This window comes from Mauremys reevesii, linkage group 7 (assembly GCF_016161935.1).
Source record: "Mauremys reevesii isolate NIE-2019 linkage group 7, ASM1616193v1, whole genome shotgun sequence".
In the NCBI taxonomy this organism is placed as follows: domain Eukaryota; kingdom Metazoa; phylum Chordata; order Testudines; family Geoemydidae; genus Mauremys; species Mauremys reevesii.
Window position 1 is genome coordinate 34857222 of NC_052629.1, and position 22089 is coordinate 34879310.

Below are 22089 nucleotides of genomic sequence, written 5' to 3' on the forward strand. Positions count from 1 at the left end.
GCTCAGGATGGGCTAGTCAGCAGCTCCTCCTGCCTTCCCAGGAGCCAAAAGAGGGTTGTCAGTAAAGCTGATCCAGAATTTTTTGACAAAACACATTTTTGTTAGAAAATTCAGATTTATCAAAATGGAAACTTTGCAGGAGAGGGTTGGTTTGGACAGATTGTTTCAACTAAAAATGTCAAAAAAAAGTTTTGAAATTCTTACAACATTTCATTTTCACACTTTATCAATGAAAAGTTTGATTTTTTTAGTTTGAAATGGCAGTTTTAAAATTTAAGCTAATTAAGGATAGCGCAGTGGTTTTAGCATTGGGCTGCTAAACCCAAGGTTGTGAATTCAATCCTTGAGGAGGCCATTTAGGGATCTGCAGATTGGTCCTGCTTTGAGCAGCGGGTTGGACTAGATGACTTCCTGAGGTCCCTTCCAACCCTGACATTCTATGATATCTATAATTTTTAAAAACCAAAAAAGGGCAAAATAAAATTTTTTGAAATGATCTAAAGACATATAGGTCTGAACCATTTTTGAACACTTCAGCAGGAAATTTCCAGCTAACTAATTAAAAGTGTATTTTCATCAATGAGAAACTGACTGACTGTACAAGGGAACAATGGATGGTGTGATTTTAAGGTTTAGATAACTACACAATCCTTTTGTAAGTCTCAGGAAAAACACACAGTGTATAATAAAACAGAGTAATGTACCATTTCCACTTTATGTGAACATACCACTCATGCTTACCTAATTTCATAATTATTAAGTTGCTTGATTGCATTCTTAGCCTCCTGTTTATTAGAGAATGTTACAAAGGCATATCCCCTATTGTTTCCATTGAAGTCCATCATCATTCTCATTTCATAGATTTTACCAATCTGTAAATGAAAAGAAAAATCAATAACCCATTCTGAAAGGAAACTTTCACCAACAGCACAGAAGCTATTTACACAAAGCTGGTTATTTCCCTGACCGTGTCTTGTGTGCATATCACCTCAGAGTTGTTTGAACATCTCCATCAATGTGACCATCAGCCAGAACCTATTTTACTTGAGAACTGTTTTCTGACCCATGAATGAAGTCAGAATAAATAAAGGCAACATATGTTTAAGTGACAGTTAGGGCTGAGTTAGCACTTCAGCTCTCTTTAGCAAGGTAAATGACCTCTGTTCACACCATCTGATAGCACAGTATCAGAGTTTCAATGTGTGCCTCAGGAACCTTACTGTGCAGTTGTCACTGTAATGATTGCTTGCACTGATTTGCTCTTTGTTTTTAAATATTTAATTTCAGTCTGTGCTATGAAAGAAAAGGACTGGAAGCTCCAAAGTCACACAACATCAGCCTGTTCTCAAAGTCAATATGTGCACCTCACTTGACCAAACTTTCTTCTGTGCCACCATTGGGTGGGATTTTTCTCTTTCCATATAGAATTAAGGATGGCAGTGAAGACAGCAGTGCTGCAGGAGGATGAGGACAAACTTTTGGGAGCTTCCATATTTGGGAATGTGGTATGTGCATGCCCTGGTATAACCATTATTATCAAGTACCTAAGGTGTACTAAGCACCTTACAAAAAAATAAGACATGGCGTGAAATCCTGACCCCACTGAAGTCAATGCAAGTTTTACCACTGACTTCACTGGAGCCAGGATTTCACCTATGTTGTCCCTGCTTCAGGGAGCATACAATCTAATGTTGGAACTCATGCAGCAAAGAGTAGAGATAAAAAAAAATGAGGGCGGTGGGTGGGGAGGCAGAAGTGTTACAATAATGTAATTATGTGGTGACTTAGGTAAATCAAATGATTGTGTGGCTGGTATTACTTTCATGCTTTTAAACTGCTCCCTTCTTGTGTGTGAAAAAATACGTGCGTGACTGTTACACATACAATTACAAGCAGCAAAGAATCCTGTGGCACCTTATAGACTACCAGACGTTTTGCAGCATGAGCTTTCGTGGGTGAATACCCACTTCGTCAGATGCAAGTACTTGCATCCGACGAAGTGGGTATTTACCCACGAAAGCTCATGCTGCAAAACGTCTGTTAGTCTATAAGGTGCCACAGGATTCTTTGCTGCTTTTACAGATCCAGACTAACACGGCTACCCCTCTGATACTTGACACCATACAATTACAGTGGCTGCATGTACATATCGGTGAAGGCTGGGTATAACCTGTAGTGTTTCATGGTCCAATTGGGGTCATTAGACAGGATGGGGCACATTAAGGGCCCTACACACCTGCTAGGATCTGGAAGGAGTCATTGAAGGAGCATGCTGCTCCTCCCAAAATCAGGTGGAAGGAATGCTATAGCACGCTTTCTCTGCCCAGTGCTCCCGGAGGCATTCTGCTTGTATCAGCCCTGTGCAGATAGCATGCGTCAGAGCACCTCTGCTCAGCGCTTCTGCTCTATACCCCCACATTTCCGTAGCTCCAGACAAGTATAAGCATACAGCTTAGCCCTGTAATAGAAAGTGAGACTCAGAACAGATTTAGGTAACAGGAGCAAACTATACAGTAGCCTCCCCAAACACAGAAGTACGATGGGTTATACACCTAGCAACGTATACACACACGCAATAAGAGTTGCTAATGTTTGTGTATTAGAATTATATGCATTTCAATTTTCCATTTGTTATTTCATGTTCCAGGCCTTTGAAAATGCAGCCTTCTTTCTGAACACAGTTTTATCAGGAACACGTATATGGTACAAGAGGAGAACATTCTCGTCAATATAAAACATTACTTTTTCACATAATGGGATAAGTTCATCTTCAAAAAGATCTCGGGGTAATTTCCCAATGAAAATCTCACAGCCCCTCTCTGGTGGTGGGGCATCCCAGCCAGGTGGTGGACCTCCATACTTTCTTTGTCCATTTTCCTATATCAAAGAAAAGAAACACATTTTAAAATATATGGAATCAATAGAAATCTCTCATAATTGCCTTATTTGTTTCTATAACTCTCCGTGGACTTATCTGCATAACAGTGCCTTTCTTTCTATCCCTCCCGCCTCCACCTCCTGCATCCCACTTGGCCTCTGCTCATCTAACACTGGCATCTTCTCTGTCCCTTCATAAAATCCTGATTCAGTAACATCCTTCTTTTCAGCTCTTGCCATCTGAAACAATGTCTCTGTGCAACTCTCCCTCATTAAGACGTGATCCAATGCCCAATGAAGTCACTCAATATTTGCTAAAATGTTACCTATCTTTGTTTACTTAAAGTTGAACTATGTGGATAGACCCTAGTCAAATACTACCTTTCTGATGCTATAGTGTTTAATATAACATGATGTATTGGACAAGATGCCAGCCTGCCATAGGCTAAAACATTGCCTGCCTAGCATCAATCTCCCTTTACAGAGTCAAAGTTTATAATTTACTAGTGTTTTATGAGCTTCAGAAAGCAACCAGGTGTCATAATCCAGCTCCAGTGAAGTCAATAAAAAAATCTCCCATCAACTTCAGTAAGAACAAGATCAGCTCCTATGTGCCTTATACAGTGGCTAATGGCAGTTTCCTGATGTATTTGAGAGATGACCAGTTTGTACAGAGTTTCTCTGAGGGTCACAGACAACATACGTTAGAGTACTGGAGAGGTGAGTGTTTTGACTTCAGTTATTTGGGGCAACATTTTTTCAAATGTTTGAGTTGGCTTAAAAAATCAATGTCCACCAGCTTTTCTAAATCTGATATGACAGGTGCACCCAGCAGAACATATGTTAGTTTTGGTTCTAACCTAGTAACACATTCAACAAAAGTACATGTTTTCAACAATCTGCCTACGGCTCAGAAACATTTAGTAATTATTACATTTATACTGGATTTTGGTAGTTAACAGCGTGCTTCTTACTGTACAGAACAAAGAGACAAGCTTACATATCTGCTCTTGGAAGAATTATGTTTCCAGGAGGTATTTGGAAGAGGAGAGGGTGGAACTTTTACTAAGCTACAGCAGTGTCCACACAACGAGTTGCTGCATGACAAGCTGGTGCAGAGTAGATTCACACCCTGGCTTGCTGTGTAGACAAGCCCTAATTCTCTAGTCATTTGCCCTCTGAAGTCATTCCAACCCTAAACTATTTAATAAAGATGGAAACTGTTTCAAGCTCCTTACATAGTGAGAAAGCACAGCAAAGTGAAACTGATTAGGAGCGTGAAGGGAAACTAATTAGGAATATAAGTGATGAGGGACCAAGAAGTCTCTTCCAGCCTATTGTCTATGGATTAGCACTTGGACAGATGTAGTAGTAAATTATCCATTATCATTCTTACTGTAAACATTTTCATCATAATGGGAGAGTCATAACAGTACTTTCATTCAGGAGTGAATTCCTGCAGTATCAGATTTTAAAACATTGACGCTGGCAACGTTAAACACCATTTCCTGTCCCTGAAGGTGTAATTCTGCTGAGTGATGTATGAACTTCTATTGATTCATTTTGTATAGCCAAGGTGCGATAAATCTGTTCAGTTTTGTCACATTCTTAATTGTGATTACTATGTAGTGCATGCCTATGGATTCTGCAGGATCCATTCAAGAGAGGCTAAGTAAAAGGAATTTGAAAAAAACCCTGACCCAAAGTTGATTCAGATGAGAAAGGCTTTAGAAAACTTACCATGCCACTGCAAAACAAAGTACTGGAAAAACAAAACCTTCTCTTTTAATTAGATCATTGTGTTAATGTATTTGTAAGTCAATGGGATGAGCAGAGGGGAAAAAACCTATTTCAATCAGCAAGGTCTTCACCTCATGTGTTGAAAGAGGGAAAAAGTATTCCAAGCCAATTCTCAGCTCTCCACAGAGTAGGTGGAAGGAGGAAGAATGGTTTTCCTAAGTCCCCTTCCCTTTTTTGCAGTTGAGTGAGTGGGCAGTAGGGAGAGTGAGGGTGGGATAAGGGGCAAGCCGAGAGACCAGTTACGTGAATACTGTGGTGATGAGTTTGATATAAAACCCCAGAGAATGTGAGGAAAGGAATGGGTGAAAGGAGAAATAGGATAAACTCTGAAAATGGCACAAAGGGACAAAGAACCTGGGAAGCAAAGAGAAAAGTGTCAGAGGAAGAAGAGATGAAGTAACTGAAAATGGAGGTAAATCAAATGTTGAAAAATACAGATGACAGTAAGAAAGAGAAAAGAAGATGGGATAAAGAAACTAACGCAGAATATAAATACAGCAGATGTATGTTATTTTTATCTCACTTTGTGTAAAGTATAGTAGATAACAATGTTAAAATGCAGCAAACCCAAATGCTTGCTTATCTATAGCGTGTGCACACAGCTGTATATGCTATATAAACACACTGTTTTTTGTTATTTTAATTGTCTGCCCTGTAGTTTTGGTAGTTCCAGGTTCCTTTTAGACCCAAACTGCCTCTTTGGGCTGCTGTGCTGCTTACCATACTTCTGTCTCTAACAACTGACAGGATCTGAGCCTTAGTAAACTCTATAAAACTCGTTCTCATTACCATTTTCATATTCCCTTAGAATTTACCAGACTATTTCATAGTATTGCTAATTTTCTATTCCATTTGAAAATGAAATATGTTGAGACCACATTTGTTTTGAGGAAGAGTCCAAAATTCAGTAAACAGATGGATAATTTGACTTTTGAAGGGCTCCCCTGCCTGCTATAAATTTAGTAAAAATAAACAAAGATGTCTCTGATTTTGAGATCTTCTCAAACAGACTTTAAACAAACCTCTGATTATTAAGGCTGATAAATAATCTCTCTCCTATGTCAGATAAATGAAATACTTAATCTTTAGAGACTAAAAATGGTCCCAGGATGTCAAATTCAGACCTGGATCTAAACACTTTTAAAGTACAAAGGGTTTCTGAGTCAGGTTGACATAGCTACAAGGCTCTTGGTTGTGAAAAATCTACACTTCCGAGCGCTGTAGCTAACCCCTGGTGTAAATGCAACTAGGCTGATGGAAGCCTGCTTCTGTTGACCTCACTACAATTGCTTCAGAAAGGGTGTTCCTAAGATGATGGAAAAACCTTTTCAATTGCTGTAGGCTATAGGGTTAAGCCAGTATAGCTACAACACCTCAGCTATGCCACTTTAGTCCCCACAGCGTGGGCATTGCGATAGTGGGTTTGCTTTGGTATCTTATAAAGATAAAGTGCAGCTGTGAAGTTCAGATTGCAATCCAAAACTTCCCTGAGATTCAGAGACATTCAGCTCTAGGTTTTTGGTTGGCTTATCGTGACTGGCTACAGTGTAACAAAAAAATCAATGGAAGAATTCAGTCCTACTTATTAAAATAAAGCATCCTTCAGATATACACAACAGAGAGGAGAGAACCAACAAAGAAGGAAAGTTTCCTTGTTAAATATTTACCACTCAAGCCCTTGACACAACTACTTAATTAAAGCTAAAATTAGATACTATGCAAAAAATAGCACTCAAGCATGTGATTACACATTCTTACCTGGATCAAACTATATCCTGTGCGCTGAATTAAAGCACGGAGAGCAGCTTCTTTCTGTGTGCCGGTCAATCCGTCCCCCGATTTTTGATTTGATTCCATTGTGAGTGATTATCAGCAAAAAATCAGGTTAATTAGGGGTGCTCGCTGCAATCAAATTTAAGATAAATTAAGTAAATTAATTTTTCTAGGAGGAGAAAGTCCATTTTACTGAGGATATTTACATGACTCATTCTCCCTAAATAAGTAAGTTGAGATAACTTTGTCAGAAAAACAACAGGACAAAAAGGAAAGTGACCTCCCCCTTTACATTTATGCAGAGAGGGGACAAGACTTTAGATCCAGCTCTAGCTTTTGAACAACCCATCACTGAGGAGTGTAAACATAGCATTTTGGGCCCCAACGCTCTAAGTTGCTTTGGGTCGGTGGATCGTCACATCACCATCAAGCCACATCAAAGCCAATGAGCCTCTGCACAGAGCTCATGCAGAGCAGTTTATGGGATCTGGACCATCTGAGGACTTCAGATCTGTACCCCAGTTAAGATTTTGAACAAGCTTAGAGTGCAGGGATTCAGCATTTTAGCTCTGGGCCATCTCAAATTTTAAGAATTATTTTACAATGTAGCAAGGGTTTTTTTGGTTGAAATATCTGTAAAGCTTAGTTTTTAACCACTTTGAATTGGGTCACATACTGGTAAAGGACCAACTTTTAAAAGTGGCTTCACTGACCTATAAATTTGTGCATCCCAAATTTCAGGTAACAATTCCAGGCTGAACAATTTTTAATGACAAAGCTTAAGTGTGCCCAAAAGTTTGGATTTATATATATAGATAGTATTTGAACATGCAAAGAAGGTCTGGAAATGCTGAGTGTTAGGACTTGCAAAAATGTAGTTGTCCAATACTGAATAGTGCAGGGCCCAAAACTATTACGTCATTGTGTATTCTGACAAACGTAGGTGCTGATCCTGCAATCACTTAGATTTATGTATGTGAATAATCCCATTGAACTAAATGACACTAAATCACATATTTAAAATTGAGCATTTGTTGACGTGTTTGTAGGATCAGGGTCCTTGTGACAGCTTTGGAAAACAAAGTATCTAAGTACATATACGCAGAACCAAAGTCCAAAAAGACAACTTAACAGGATTGTTTAGTGCAAAGCTAATACAGCACATGGAGTGTAAAATATCCCGACCCTGCATACTTAGATTGAAAGTAATACTGGAAATTATTTTATCAGATAAATTTTAGTCTTAAAAAAACTGTGTATGGTATTTGGGGGTCACATTGCTCCAACCCTTACTCTTTCTTAGAAGTCCCGTATTCCGCTGCAAGTTGCTGCTGTCATCAATGTAATGTGTAATAGAAACACCAGAAAGAGCAGCAGAGACCTTTAAAGTGTGTAAATTTGTCTGATAGGAATCACCAGAAGGAGTGAAACTGGGTAACCTGTTTAAGTGTGTTAGAATGAGAAATTGGGGCACCTGTGAGAGTGAGTGAGTGCAGTGATTACACCTGAGTGGCCATGTGAGCGATGAGCATAGGGGGTGGGGAGGGACAGAATGAAAGAATATGGAGGAAGGGAATGACAAGGAGAACTCAGGCTGGGGAAAGACAGGCATTAAAAAAGGGAGAAGAAAAGAATACTGCCTGCAATAGAAAGAAGGAAGAAAACAAAAAGCAAAAAACACCTTGTAAATTAATTTTATGTAATCTCAAAACATTGTCAAAGGCACAGTTGTATGAAAGCTACAAATACGCCATTTTTGGAGCGTCCCATAAAATTCTACTGTACTTCTCCTCAGCACACCTGAACTGTTTGTGTATGAAGCATTTTATTACACTCATCTTATGCACCAAACTAGCCCAGAGGGAGTGGGGTAGAGAAAAAGGAGGGCTTTTTGTAGGGCTAAAAACAAATAAACCAGAAGAAATTGTGCTATATACATAAAAATAAACCTTCATCCATTAATTTTCTCTCTAAGGCCAAAGTTATTTGATTTGCACTTGCTATAGTGTGTATTGTTTTGGGGTTCATTGAGAAAGGCCACATTTTTGAACTAGGAAGTGGCTAGCATGCTGCTAGGCCACTTGCTGATGACTGGCGCTAAAGCAGACCTCAGAGAGAGCAGCAGGGGAGAATTAAAAATTCAGTAATGCTAGGACCGAATTAGTGCCTTGGTGCTTTGTCACTGAGGTTGTTCCAGTCACTGTGCAGTGGCATGTGTTCTCTCTAGTTTGTTACTCTAATCATACGAGCCTTATGTGTCACACATTACAGTGAAGGACTATGAAGTATTGTATTTCTTCTAAGCTAGTTCTCAATTTTTTTAAAGCCACTTGAGATGTGAATGGTTATAGTTGACTATATAGTTGACTATAGTTAACTGAGGTCTAAAGAACTTCCTTGAGCTGCTGCTTGACAAATATCTGTACTTGGACACAACCTGCTATCTAAGGGTCCCACCATTACAGAATGAGAGCCTGGAGATGCAAAGACAAGTGAATGTGCTTGATCTGAAATCAAGGGGATAGCTCTTTGTGCATAAAGTCCAATGCATGCATGTGACCTTACATACTCATTTAGGCCTCAGTCCTGTAACTCGACCTTTGCTAGGGTGTGTCCTTCAGTGAGAAACTTAATGCCATGCAAAATGTAGTCACTATAGCTCCCTATATGTGTATATATAGCTATTTGACTAAAAGTACTCTTTTTTATTCCAAAAGTGGCATTTCTCTTCACTCACTCTTTAGTTTGACTATTTTGTATTTATAATTTCTGCTCTCCCTTTTTCCTGCCAGGTTGAGTTGAGCTGTAAAGATTTTAGAGGGTGGGCTTTAATTATAATGTGTTTAAAATTGTCCTTGTGATTTACAGTGGAAGCAGTGATAGCTACCTCAGAACATTGTTACATTAATGAGCAGTGTTCAGTTTTACTTAACTCTCTAACTGTGAAGCTAAACGAAATTGCATAATGTACAGAAGACTGTATCACTCTGAGGTGTCTCTTAAGTTTAGTGGCCAAATTGTGCTGTCAAATGCATGCATAACATTCCTATTGGAATAATTGAATGAAAGGCAGATTTTTGCCTGGAGGATTTTTGAGTAGAAATTCACATAATTGTACTGAACTGAGGTCTAAAGAACTCATGATCAGTTTTTGTTATGTGTTCATTGTGTAAATAAATGGACTCCTCTTCTTTAAGGTGTTAAAAAGAATAAAAACTACCTGGCTCTAAAATCTTCACTGACATTCAGTACAGTTAGCTTTGTTTTCAGATCTTATTGTTTTGTAGCTCTTGGTCTGTTGTTAGATTTATTTACAGATTTCATTATCTACAATAAAACTTAATGATGATAGTCCCTGTAATGCTGTACACTTGAACTATTTATCACATAGGGTTGGGCCACTTGGGATATCTATTCTGGTTCCCTGCATTTTTCTCTTTCATTCCTTGTAATGTCTTAATTACCACTAATGTGCACTGGGTGGGTGATGGACTAGACAATATAATAGGTCTTTTCCACCTCTAATTACAGAGCAAATGTCTTCTTTTAAATCAACTAACGCCTAATTATTGCTTGTTTTATAGGCACATATTATTGTTACAGAAGCTGGTATATATTTATTGCTTTGATTTTTTTAAAATAGTTATCTGAATTGCAATTAACTTGCTACGAAATATTTTTGTGAAAACGACAAGGAAATTTGTAATATATTTCAAAGCTGAGGCCCAAAGGCTACTCATTAGTTGCCAATATGACCCATGCATGACCTGATTTCACAACTTTGTTATACTGCTTTAAGCCCTGATCCTGTATCTACTGAAGTCAATGGCAAAACCCTCTTAGAACTCATCAGAAATGTTACTTCTATGGACATCTCCATAGCTAGGGTGACCAGACAGCAAATATGAAAAATCAGGATGGGGTGTGTGGGTAATAAGAGCCTATATAAGAAAAAGACCCAAAAATCGGGACTGTCCCTATAAAATTGAGACATCTGGTCACCCTATCCATAGCACATGTGAAATATAATTTGTAATGCAAGAAGTCCAGCTTTCAAAGCCTCTTTGAATTCCTGTCCTTACTTACCAATATGTGGGTCAGACCTGTAACAAGAATAGAAGTTTTTTGATTTATAAAGTTGAGAAGGAGAAATAAATGAGATGCGCTGATGATTTTGTTCTAAAAATGAAGAATCTAACTTTTGTGTGTAATATTCTCTTGCTTCAAAAGTCAACAGCTAATCAATGACCACTTAAAGGAATATAATTTTAAAAAATCAGATACTGCTCTTGAGTACTCCTGGCACTTCTTTTGGTTTTACTACTGCATTTTCTTTTCACAAGGCAACAAGTGGTATTGTTAGAAAACATCCACACACCTATGGGCTGCTAAAGGTTTCATCTTCTGAAACTCTGAGGACTTTCAACTCCTGTTGAAAATATGCACCTCCTTACAGGACTGGGATATCCTATATATATTGTGTACATTAAAAGTTATTGTATAGTTGCTAACAGTTCAGGGAAATAGTAAAACTTACCTAGGCATTGTCATAACAATCTCTGGCCCACCTCCCACCCCAGTCAGGGATCTTCCCATAACCACATTTCAGGTGCGGTTTGGCGATGGAAATCATAATTCCCTTTTTCTCTCAACCTGATCTTAAACTCTTAATCACCTCTGATAAGCTTTGTCTGACTTCAGCTCCTGTCTGAGGTGCCTCATAAGTGACTGGTTTCAATAAGCAGATTTTACTAGCATAGTACAGAAAACAAAGCTGCAAAACAAAATCTAATGTTAGCTAAAAGACTTTGTTAGATTCCACTAGCTAGTGACAATGTTTGATTTTCAAAGTATAAAAAAATGTACCTGAGCCCTAGTCATGCCTGACATCAGATGGCCTTGCATTAGCCACTGGTCAGAAGTTATGCCCAGGCCCCAGGCTACCCAAATAATTTCTCAAAGACAGTGCAGGCCAGGGAAATAGTACTCACATCACAGATCTTGCCCAGTCCAACCAAGCTAATTTTGACCTTGTTGGTGCTCATACACAGCTAATTGAGCCATCAAATCATGGATTGCTATGTTGCAGGTGCCATAACAGCTAATGTCCTGCTCAAGAACTGGAGGCAGGTACCATTAGATAACACTTAATCCTGCCATGAGTGCAGGGGACTGGACTACATGACCTCTCAAGGTCCCTTCCAGTTCTATGATTCTATGATTAATATAACAGCAATGCCCTACACCCAATTTTTTCATTAAGGAATATATAAAAACTGAAGAGGAACAGAGATGAAACCACATAGCCCAAGAATTCCACAGTGGGGTATGACCAAAATCAGTTGAGCAATATTCCCATCCGTATGAAACTGTTGTGATCACACAACAAAACCCCATTAGCAGTAAGATCAAATGCTATTCATACACCTCCCAGTATCAGGCCTCTACTGTCCACTGCGGTAAATAGCACAGTATTTTTGCCCTAAACTATTGTGAAGTTTAGCATATAAATCAAGTGCTATCTAATGAAGGATTTTTTTTAAAAATTGTGTAGGGCAATCAGCAAGTGGCAAAGAGGTTATATAATGGATTCTTTGCTCAGAGGGTAAAGGATATGGCTAGGGATTTCTTATGCCCAACTGATTCCAATCTGACATTGGTCCTTTTGAGACCATTAGCAAGCAGCCAGTGTAATGAATGCCAGGGAACTGACATGGAATGTAGCAGAATTAATATTAGGGACAATGAAGGCTACTGTGCACACAAACTGCTCCTCTGCTATGGGTGAGTCACATTTTTTTATGCTGTGTATCATACACTACATTAGGAAATATATTTATGTAGCTGTAAAGATCACAGGTCAAACCCCACTTGCCTTACTTGCTTTGGTAGGCCTACTGGAATCTGTGAGTGAGGCAAGCTGAATTGTTGCATTCTAATGAGTCACTTGCTCAAGTATGTTTCCATAGCAGCTGAATTTTTCAGGTTGTTACTTTAGTGCTGTCTCTGTCCTCTGCAGTGACCTAGATAGAGAACTACTGTAACAGCCTTTTTTTCAGTTAATGTGGTATGAAGTAGTCCCAGCTCCTGATCTGTACATTTCCGAAACCCCATGTAGGTTCCCATGAATGAATTCACATTTGCCCATTTGAATGCTGCACAGGTCTGTATTAGCCTTCTGCTCAGGCATGAATTTAATAATACATTGAATCCAATATTCAGAATGCTATAAGTACTTTACTATATGAACTCTCTTCACCATTTTCTCATAACTGCAAAATGGTTTCAGAAAAGAGCTACGAGAATCATTTGAGGTCTGGAAAATTTGTCTTACAGTGAAGGACTTAAGAAATTCTATCTATTTGGCTTTTCAAAGAAAGAATGAAGAGATGACATCTTTGAGGAGATTTCTGACAGTAGAGGACTCTTTTATTTTTAACATTGAGGGCAATTAACCATTGGAACAACTTACCAAGAGATACAGTTGATTACTCATCACTTGAAGTCTTTAAATCAAGATTAGATGTGATGTGTACAAAAATGTGCTATCGCTCAAGCACAAAATATGGCAGAAATTTCTGGGTGAAATTCTTTGGGCTGTGTTAGAAAGGAGGTCTGATTAATCATCATCATAATCCCTTAAAATTTACAGCTCTATGCAATTCTCATGTTTGTCTAACCATTTATTAGTATCTGATAAACATGCTTTCCTTCTTTGCACCCTGCTAAATATTCTACAAGTTACTATATTTATTGTTGTAAGACATGATACATGTGACATGATCAGTTTCAAAACTTCTAGGAATCTCTCAGCTGGAAGTAGCTTGTTTATTACCTATAAAAGATGATACATTTTTCATCACATTTGCTTCTTGGCTGTGATCTTTTGTGCTGTACTCTGAGAACATTAATTTATACCTTATCAATTTAAATATTATATTTACAATTAACATTATAAATTAAGTGATCTCAAAGATACCCAATACTGAAATTTACTATTTCTCCTAAGGTAGCAGAAGCAAACCAGCTTGTGTTGTAACTTGCTTTTTGGTGACTATAGCAGCTGAAAGTAAATGATTTACTAAAGTCCAGTCATTTCAGCCTCTCTTTGGAAACATTTGTCTGGTGGGAAGACCTTACTCTGACTGTATGTTACCTGGTAAAAAAAAATGCACATAGTATGGATTTACGACTGTTTGGTATTGTCACACTCCTTTAGAGATTATTGTGTGTTTTGGTGATTTATTCAATGCAAGGGCATTATGCTGGCAGTCTGCACAGCAGTGAATTTCAGACTGTTCTTAAAATGTAATGGATATATATTTATCCTGATCTGATATGTTGAAGACTACTGTAGAAGTTATAATAGGTATATACTGTAACATATAACCACCATCCAAAACACTCAAGCCTGCTTCAGATTTGAGAGGTATCTGCAATGCTGGCAGCAGCTTTTGCATGGTGCTATACTAGCAAGAAATAAATGGCTTTCATTATATGTGAAATCATGATTACTCTTATTTTTATTAATTTTATTTTTTTAAATCCTTGGATTGGATCAATTTGTTTAGACCACAGTATGTCAGTAGCCTGTTCATGAACTCCAGTGAAAAACCTACTTTCAGCAAGCTGTTCAAACTATCCGGTGAGGTACTTTCAGGATAACACAAAGTATTAACCACTGTGGAATCTGGTGTTGACTATTTTAAATTTATTTTCTAACGGAGCCTGTGGGGAAATCCTTGCCTATCACGTTCCAAAACATTTCCTAAAATTCTTTCTGAGGGCTAAGCAGAAATAATGATCTCTGAATTTAATACACAGCATAACATTTTCACTGACAGCTATAAAAATCCTTCAAAATGGATGACAAACAAAGTAGGAAGTAGGTACCCCTGAGTTATGCTATTGCCTCTTAAACTCTGATTGTTCTAGAGACTTGGTTTGTTGCTGCTGTTAAGTTTTTTTTTTAAAAATAGTGTCTTTCAATAGGTAGGAACTATCCGTGCTATATGCCGATAGTGGATTTTTTAACCAATTAAATTCACACACAATTTTTTGAAAATTGATTTGTAATTCAGTTTTGTAATCTACCAGAAAACATTACTTGACTGCTGAACGAGGGGTTAAAAATTCAGAAAGTAGAAGGGACTAAGAGGAGCAGCAGATGGTCAATTCCTCATATAACTTTTTCACCTTTGAAGTTACTGGTTCAAAGCCCTGTCAGGCCAGTAGTAACAAGTTCTTTAGCATCTGAAGATTGTTTTATGACTTAAGCTACATGAAATCTGGGCCCTTTCACAATTATTACAATTACTTAGAGGGAAATGCAGGGGAGGAGGGAAGGGAAACCTTGGCATGGCTGGACCAGATTTTCATTTGCAATATCTTCATGGAGGCTTCTGTTTTTGGTAGACTAATACCAGCTTTTGAACACTGGGAAAAAGATCACAGGAGTCCAATCATACGCAAGGATGGGAGTATTCATCCTAGGACTGCCAATTTTGGTTGGACATATTCCTTGAAGTTTCATCACATGATATAATCTTTAACTAAGATTAATCTTTTATTCCTGGAGCCTGCTGGACAATCTTGAAGAGCTGGCAACCCTAATTCATCCCTTCCAACCTATATTCTGCTTTGTGTTTCTACAAGCTGCCATGTGAGGGGTGAATCATCCTCCCCTAAACCTTGCTCTAGCTCTTGCTGTTTCATGTATATTAGGGACATCTTCCAACCTAGAACTCCCATGACTCCCACTAAACGCATTTGTAAATTAAATAAAAACATGTTCCCACAAGCATTGACAATGACCCAGGATTAGTATCTGATGCTACAACAGTGCAATATTACCATATTCTACACTACTCGGAATACAGCCTTACCACTGTAGCCTGCCTGCTGGCCTACTCTGACTTAGTATACCTTGGGTAACATGACAGCAGCAAGGAGAATTGCTGCCACAGAAGTTGAGGGGATAATTATTACTTTCCCTCTTGTTTCTTGCTGAAGCCAATAATCAGTTAAGAAACGGACATTGCAACAGAGAAAACCAATGTCAGTACTCATCATTAAAAAGCTGTTAATGACTGCATTTAAATCAATGTGTATGTTTTTATAAATACATCTTAATGAACAGGGATCACTCAAGTAGTTAAGTTAAATGTGTGACATCACACTGTTGAAAATATACTGCCTAGTTATCACTGACTCAGAACCAGGAATACTGGATTGATTCCACCTCCTACACCCATTTGGCAAGTGCTCTAATATTTTTTCTTTTCTAAATGATTTTCTTTCACCTTACTGTGTTAAAATACTTTTGAAAAGAAAATGTAAACATAGACAAAATAAATCCCCAACATAAGAAAAATCCAAGTTTATGATAGTACTATTTTGCTTATGTCATTTCACTCTAGTCATCTATAGTATCTGTGTACACACTATGAATCTTTCATCTACTATGTTTTCCTGAGGTGATAAGCATTCAGGAACACTTGCTCCTTGAGTATAATTTTTTTGTGTGCTGATGGTTTGGGGAAGCTCTGCTGAACATTATGCTTTATTTTAAAGGAGGGAATAGGTGTGGTGATATAAAATATGAGAGCTATTTTTCAGATTAAGTGTGACAATGAGGTTCTGATCACTCCTGGTCTTCACAGGTATCTTCTTGTTAGACTGGGATTGCTAACCCCAAATTCCAAAATGAATAGTTGTGTTTTGCCTACTGAAATCCCCTTGCAACTTCAATTGGTGCAGTACTCTATACTTCTTTTCCTAAAATGGTGTGTAGCTCTTTTTGTGTTTTTAGAAATAAGTGCAGTTTGGTAGGTGAAGTGATGAGTCTTGAGAGTGAGAAAGGCAGAGTTTGTAAAGTACTTTGTGATCTTTCAGGCTGTTGCTATTTCAAAAATTAAATTATATTGAGCCAAGTCCTGAGAGGAGCTGAACATATGCAAGTCAGTGGGAGTAGCTGCTGCAGTGGCAGAACCAACAGGAGGGCAAAGGGGATGGTCTCCATTCCTCCACCCCGAGCCCTTTAGGTGTATGCATGGTACTTTTTCAAACACATTTTTCAGTTATTCAGCCTACCTCCTCCCCTCCCCCAACTCCTCTTAGTTACAAAACCTGGCTTCACTACTGTGCAACTGCTCAGTATCAATCAATTAGTTTGTCATGTGACTGTTCTCTGTGGCACTGAACAGGGAGAAAGGATAAATTCACAATATTGAATGTGCTTTGGATAGAGAAGTTCTCAATGCCCAAATTATGTACTTATGACACTTCATTATGCATTGTACAAAGATCAGACTACCACAAAGCAGCTGATACCTTGAAATAATTTCTTACTTAGATGGAAATTTCCATTTCCAATATACTACTCTTTGCATTCAGGTCTTGAATGTTAGCAATGCTCTTTAGAGAAACCTAGTTACTGTTTCCATGAATAAGATAACAAAATGGTGTTTATCCTGTGTAGATCAATATAGTGTCTTGTTTGAACATATTGAGTCATTCAAAGACACATCTAATGAAGGCCATTTTGCTGTCATACTCACAGCACTACCACTGCTTGTGAAGAATAGCATTCTTTGAAAACAGCTATTGAATTCTCTAACTAAGAATGCATATTTACTTGAGAAACCATTCAGTTCATAACTGGAATTTCAAGGATGCCTTTCACCCCCTTTTAAGGCCTCAGCTATGATTCTTCATTAACAAAGTATTCTTTCTTAAACTATTTTTTTCTAATTAATCCAGAGAGCAGAAATGTTTCATTTCCCCCCAGGCCCTGTGATATCTGTCCTGAAAACACTTAGGGTACTAAGCACTTTGGTTGGTTGTGTTTGCAGAATTGGGTCCTGTATTAGCAGTACAACCACAAAGCTTAATTCTGACACCCTTACATATAGTATCTATCTTCACATGGTCATAATGAAAATGATTACTACTCAGTATCAATAGGGGTAGCAAAATGGGGAGAGAGCCGTCCTACATTTAGGCTATTCAAAAGAGCCACAAACGTGGTGGGTAGTGATTATAGTCCACAGGTTCTTTACAAGATGAATATTAATATAAACTAAAAGCTTGTGCACATTCCATTTATATATCTTATTTACTCTTGAAAAATAGCTTATGTATATAGTTTAAAAAGATCTTAGATCGCATAATTAAATATTTATTCATTACCGATTCTTTGGGGCTTTTGAACGTGACAGAAACAATCAACACAACGCTATTACAGAAAACCATAAACATGCCAAACAAACTCCCTCTAAAGGTAAAGTTTGTTACTGAATCTACTCCCCCTTTTGTTTTAAACATAAAAAAAAAATCTAAGGCTTTTCATTTAATAAAGAAGTCAACCTCACACCCACATGTGTGATCTTTGAAGCCTTGTATATATCTTGGGAGAGGGGGGAAGGAGAAACTATTTGAGAAGCTTAATATATTAAACATTATACTTTTTTTCCTGTTTTGATGAAGTTGTGTATATGAAATCAGGTATTTTGGAGAGTATAAAATTTTGCCTATAAAATGGAGAGTAACATTTATAAAAGGATGAAGAAATATTGTAAAAATAGATCTTGGGAGATATACCCAGCTTCTTGGTGAAAAGGTCCAATGTCGCTAATGATTAGCAATGGAAAGCTGTGATTTAACAAATCAAAAGTGAATTGTCTTGGGTAAAATCCCCCTTCGGTCCCTGTCAGTCTAACTTCTTAATAGATGAAAGTGACCAACCACATTTTGCTCCTGTTTGGAAAAGGGATCACCTTTTCACTATCCGTACAGAAATGATGGCAACATTGGGCAGGTGGAGTTCTTTCAATGCCCCATCTTGCTTTCTGGGGCTTGCAAAAGCTTTGCAGGGCACCAGCTGAAAAGCCTGGGGCATAAAGACTGTAAGTTGATGTGAAATCTGATCAAGAGCAAGAAGTGCAGTCTCTAGTTGTTGTCACTACCATGTCGGCTTCAGCACTTTTCTGTCTGACACAACAATGAGCAATCTAGCACAGCCTGTGATGTTCAGTGGTGGTAAGCTTCCCCCCAATGCTCACGAACCTCTTGTTTCTGAGTTAGAGAAAATAACTCAAGAAATAAGCAGAACATGTGAAACTTGTGAATGCCTCTAACATGTGCATTAAATTTTTCCAATGGCTCCTTTGTAGAAAGCAAGCAAGCTGTAATTAAAACACTCCTTACAAATCCGAGTAAAGCAGATAGCGATGAAAGCTGCTTTTAGCTAGATAACAATATTCCCTCTTTTTAGAAACTTAAGATGGAAAAACCAAACAACATGGACTGTACCTGAGCAATTTCAGAGATCACCACCCGGAAAAGTTCTCCTTGATTATGGGGAATTTGCGACGTGTCACTCTGGTTATTCTCTAATCATCATATCAAACTCCAAAGGTTCAGCAGCCTCAGCTTGGTTTACAGTCCCTGCAGGTTAAATTTTAACTCACCCTATCTCTCAGTTCCATGCAGCCCTTTGACCAGATAATTGGGTCACTGCAGCTCAGACAATGTCTACATAAACTGCATTTGTTTACAAAATTCAAAAGACTAAGTCAGAATTTTACTTGAATAAAAGTATATAAGCTGGGAATGTAATACCATTCTGAAATTGATTACTGTTTAGTTTTTGTATCTAATTTCCTGGTTAACTCATCCTCACTTTAAAGATCAGATTCTTTAACTTTGTTCTCTTAACAGGGTTCTAATGTAGCTCTTGAGGGAACATAGGGGTGTCCTATCTAATCTGTATGGTACCTACCCTGTCTTACATACTACTTTTGTTCAGGTATTTAGTGATAAATATAATATTTAAGTCTAGTATATATCTGAATAAGAACTTTGTCCATATTACATAACACAAGCTTTCAGTCCATAAACTGAATAGGGTCTTACAACTTAGAAATTGATGAGTGTCACAACCTTATTTGTTCTCCAAATAAACAGAATAATAGCTACAGTGAGAAGTAGGACAAAAACACATTGCTCATTGCAAAGAAATCTCAAGGCTAATTATGTCTTTCACAGAATAACACTTATGAACATATAGCCAATATGTATGGAAATAAAATTGAAAGATCCCAAGTAGTGCTCTCTAACAGTTCAGTTTGCATACAAAAATTTCATTGGTAGGTGAACAGATTATTTCTGTTCACCCCCATTCCTCTAAGAATAAATCTCAGTTGCAAATGAACCAAAATACCTTTAAAAAGCAACAGTTAAACCCTTTTAAACTATAGTTCCAGCAAGAAATAAGGAGGTCGTTAAGGGTGAGAAATGCATTGTGTTCTGGTGGTTTTAAAAAAAGACCCAAACCCTGCACAAATCTTAAACTACTAAAACAAATTTTCAGTTACATGCTCCTTTAATGTAAGGAAAAACTGGCCACAGCTGCTTCTGAGCTCTGGTGCACTTCAGTCCCAAACTATAATTTGCTATGCCATCAGAAAATTTTGCTTTCAGGAGCAAATTCATCCTCTTTTTCTTATAACCTCATATGAGTGCCTATCCTATCCCAAAAGATCTTGCATTACTCTTGTCACAATGGGAAGTACTTAGGTAATAAGGACTCTCCATGGAATCCACAGTGATGAGCAGGACCAGGGGAACAATGACGATATACGTACTGATGAGAGAACAGTGAATGCAGGCTCTTCGGGGATTATAATGTTTTATTTGATTTGAAATGTTTTATTGCCTGCTTTTTAAAATAGTGGTTTTTAAGATTTCCTCTTGAATGGTCTCCAAGGATTTCTAGAAATGAGTAGCTCAATCCCAGTCTGCCACACTTCCTCTGATAAAAGTAGAAAGATGACGACTAGTTAGAAATTCCCATGAGTGCTCCCCTTCTTGCCTCTCCACCAACATGCCTCCATGAAATCCTCCCCATGGGAGGAATACTGAATCATAGCCAAAACAAGAAGTGGTTGATACCACTTCTTGATGAAAGTGGTCACTTATTCTTTTGCACTATGACCCAAAGCTTACATGCATCAGTGAGAATAGTTAGACAATGCAAACACCATCATATATATAAACCAACAAGAAAAAACATTGCCCCTTAGAGAAATAGAATATTTTGGAGACTTGCATGGTGACTTCCCAATGGAGGAGAAATTAGTAATGCAGAGGCTGGGTATATTCTTCATGCAACTTGTCCTATTTACAAGATCCTGGACCAGAGATGGTTGCAAACAGCATGCAGGAAATTCCCTCTTTCAGGGGTCTCAGCTCAAATCCAAACACCTGGTTCCAAAAGAGCAACTCTACCCTAAAAGTTAACTCTAGTTAAAGTAAGGGAAGAGAACAACTTCCTTTACTGCTTGGCACCTATGCTTCCCCAAGAAACTCAGTAAGAAAAGCAAAAACCTACAATTTTCTAAAAACTTGCTCTCCTGCTTAAAAAAACCCTGTAAGACTATGTATAGCAGTGCCATCTGGTGACAGCAATAATATAGCCAAGGATAGCAAATTGCTCATGGTATAGACCAAAGTATTTTAACCTGTGGTCCATGAATCCCGGGGATCAGCAGACAATGTCTAAGATTTCCAAAGGGGTCTGCACATCCATTCAAAATTCACAAATGAAAAAAGGTTGAAAACCACTGGTATAGACAAAACCTAACCATCCCTATCGGTTCTTCACACAGCTGGAACAGGTAGTACATTGGATCAGTTGAGCAGATTGTAAATATTTCTGGGAGAGTGGAAAATCATCACACTGCTTTTGAATGAATTTGCCACAGTTGGAGGCGAGTGCAAAGAGATGTGATCATAAAGTCCAACAGAAAAGTTTCCAGGTACTGTTTCCATCTGATGGCAGGCGTCTGGACTGGCATAAAAGATCTCAAAGTAAGAATTAGTAAGTAAAGGAAAATTTCCCTTAGAGTCCCTGAAATTATGAATGACGTTACTGTATAATGTTTCTGTTTCAAATCTTTTAGCACAATTTAATAGAGGAATTCAATATACTTGAATGACTTGACAGAGTGTGCTCTAATGTGGGTTGCTATGTTCATTGAAGTTTAAATATATAATGCTAAAGAGCTAGTCCTGCACATGCTTACTGCTGTCACTATTCTGTCTTGCGTCAGTGAGACCATTCAGGGTAGCAGCATTCCAACTGGTAAAAATGGTAGCAGGTTTGGGCCCTAATAAGGGTTCTGGACTTTGGGAAGTTTTCTATCATGCCATTGAACTGAACTAGTAATAAATGTGTCTGACAAAGTGGGTATTCACCCACGAAAGCTTATGCTCCAATACATTTGTTAGTCTATAAGGTGCCACAGGACTCTGTGTTGCTTTTTAGTAATAAACTAAAATTTCTAGGGTTTGTTTTCAGGAATTTCAAATATTTATACAGTTTACTGATACTTTAGAATTGGAAAAGTACCATATCACAGTTTGGCTACTTTTTAAAGGAACTAGCCAATCTCTGCAATGTGGTTAGATAACAGAAGGGCTTACCCGAAGTGAGCAGAATCTATTTTTTAAACTGTCATGTTAATAAGCCAAACAAATCTCACTGACACTGCATTATATTTATCAATTTGATAGTGTTGCACAAATTGGCAATACAAAAATTATTTTAAAAAAAGCATAACTGGAAAAAAGCCAGGA

The 22089-nt window shown here is 37.9% G+C and overlaps 1 protein-coding gene across 3 annotated transcripts in view; it reads right to left on the minus strand.

Moving 5' to 3' along the window:
- Window positions 1-18839, minus strand: part of A1CF (APOBEC1 complementation factor) — a 52592-nt gene extending 33753 nt beyond the window's left edge. For 2 of the 3 annotated variants that reach the window (XM_039481017.1, XM_039481016.1), the window contains exons 1-4: window positions 18763-18839; window positions 6436-6579; window positions 2743-2877; window positions 742-872 (exon numbers count right to left, since the gene is read on the minus strand). In XM_039481017.1, coding sequence (XP_039336951.1) covers window positions 742-872; window positions 2743-2877; window positions 6436-6534 — 365 coding nt within the window. In that variant the 5' untranslated portion in view covers window positions 6535-6579; window positions 18763-18839. Of the gene's footprint in view, window positions 1-741; window positions 873-2236; window positions 2313-2742; window positions 2878-6435; window positions 6580-18762 lie in introns of those variants that run through there. The other variant, XM_039481018.1, reaches the window with a different exon arrangement.
- Window positions 18840-22089: the final 3250 nt, after the last annotated feature.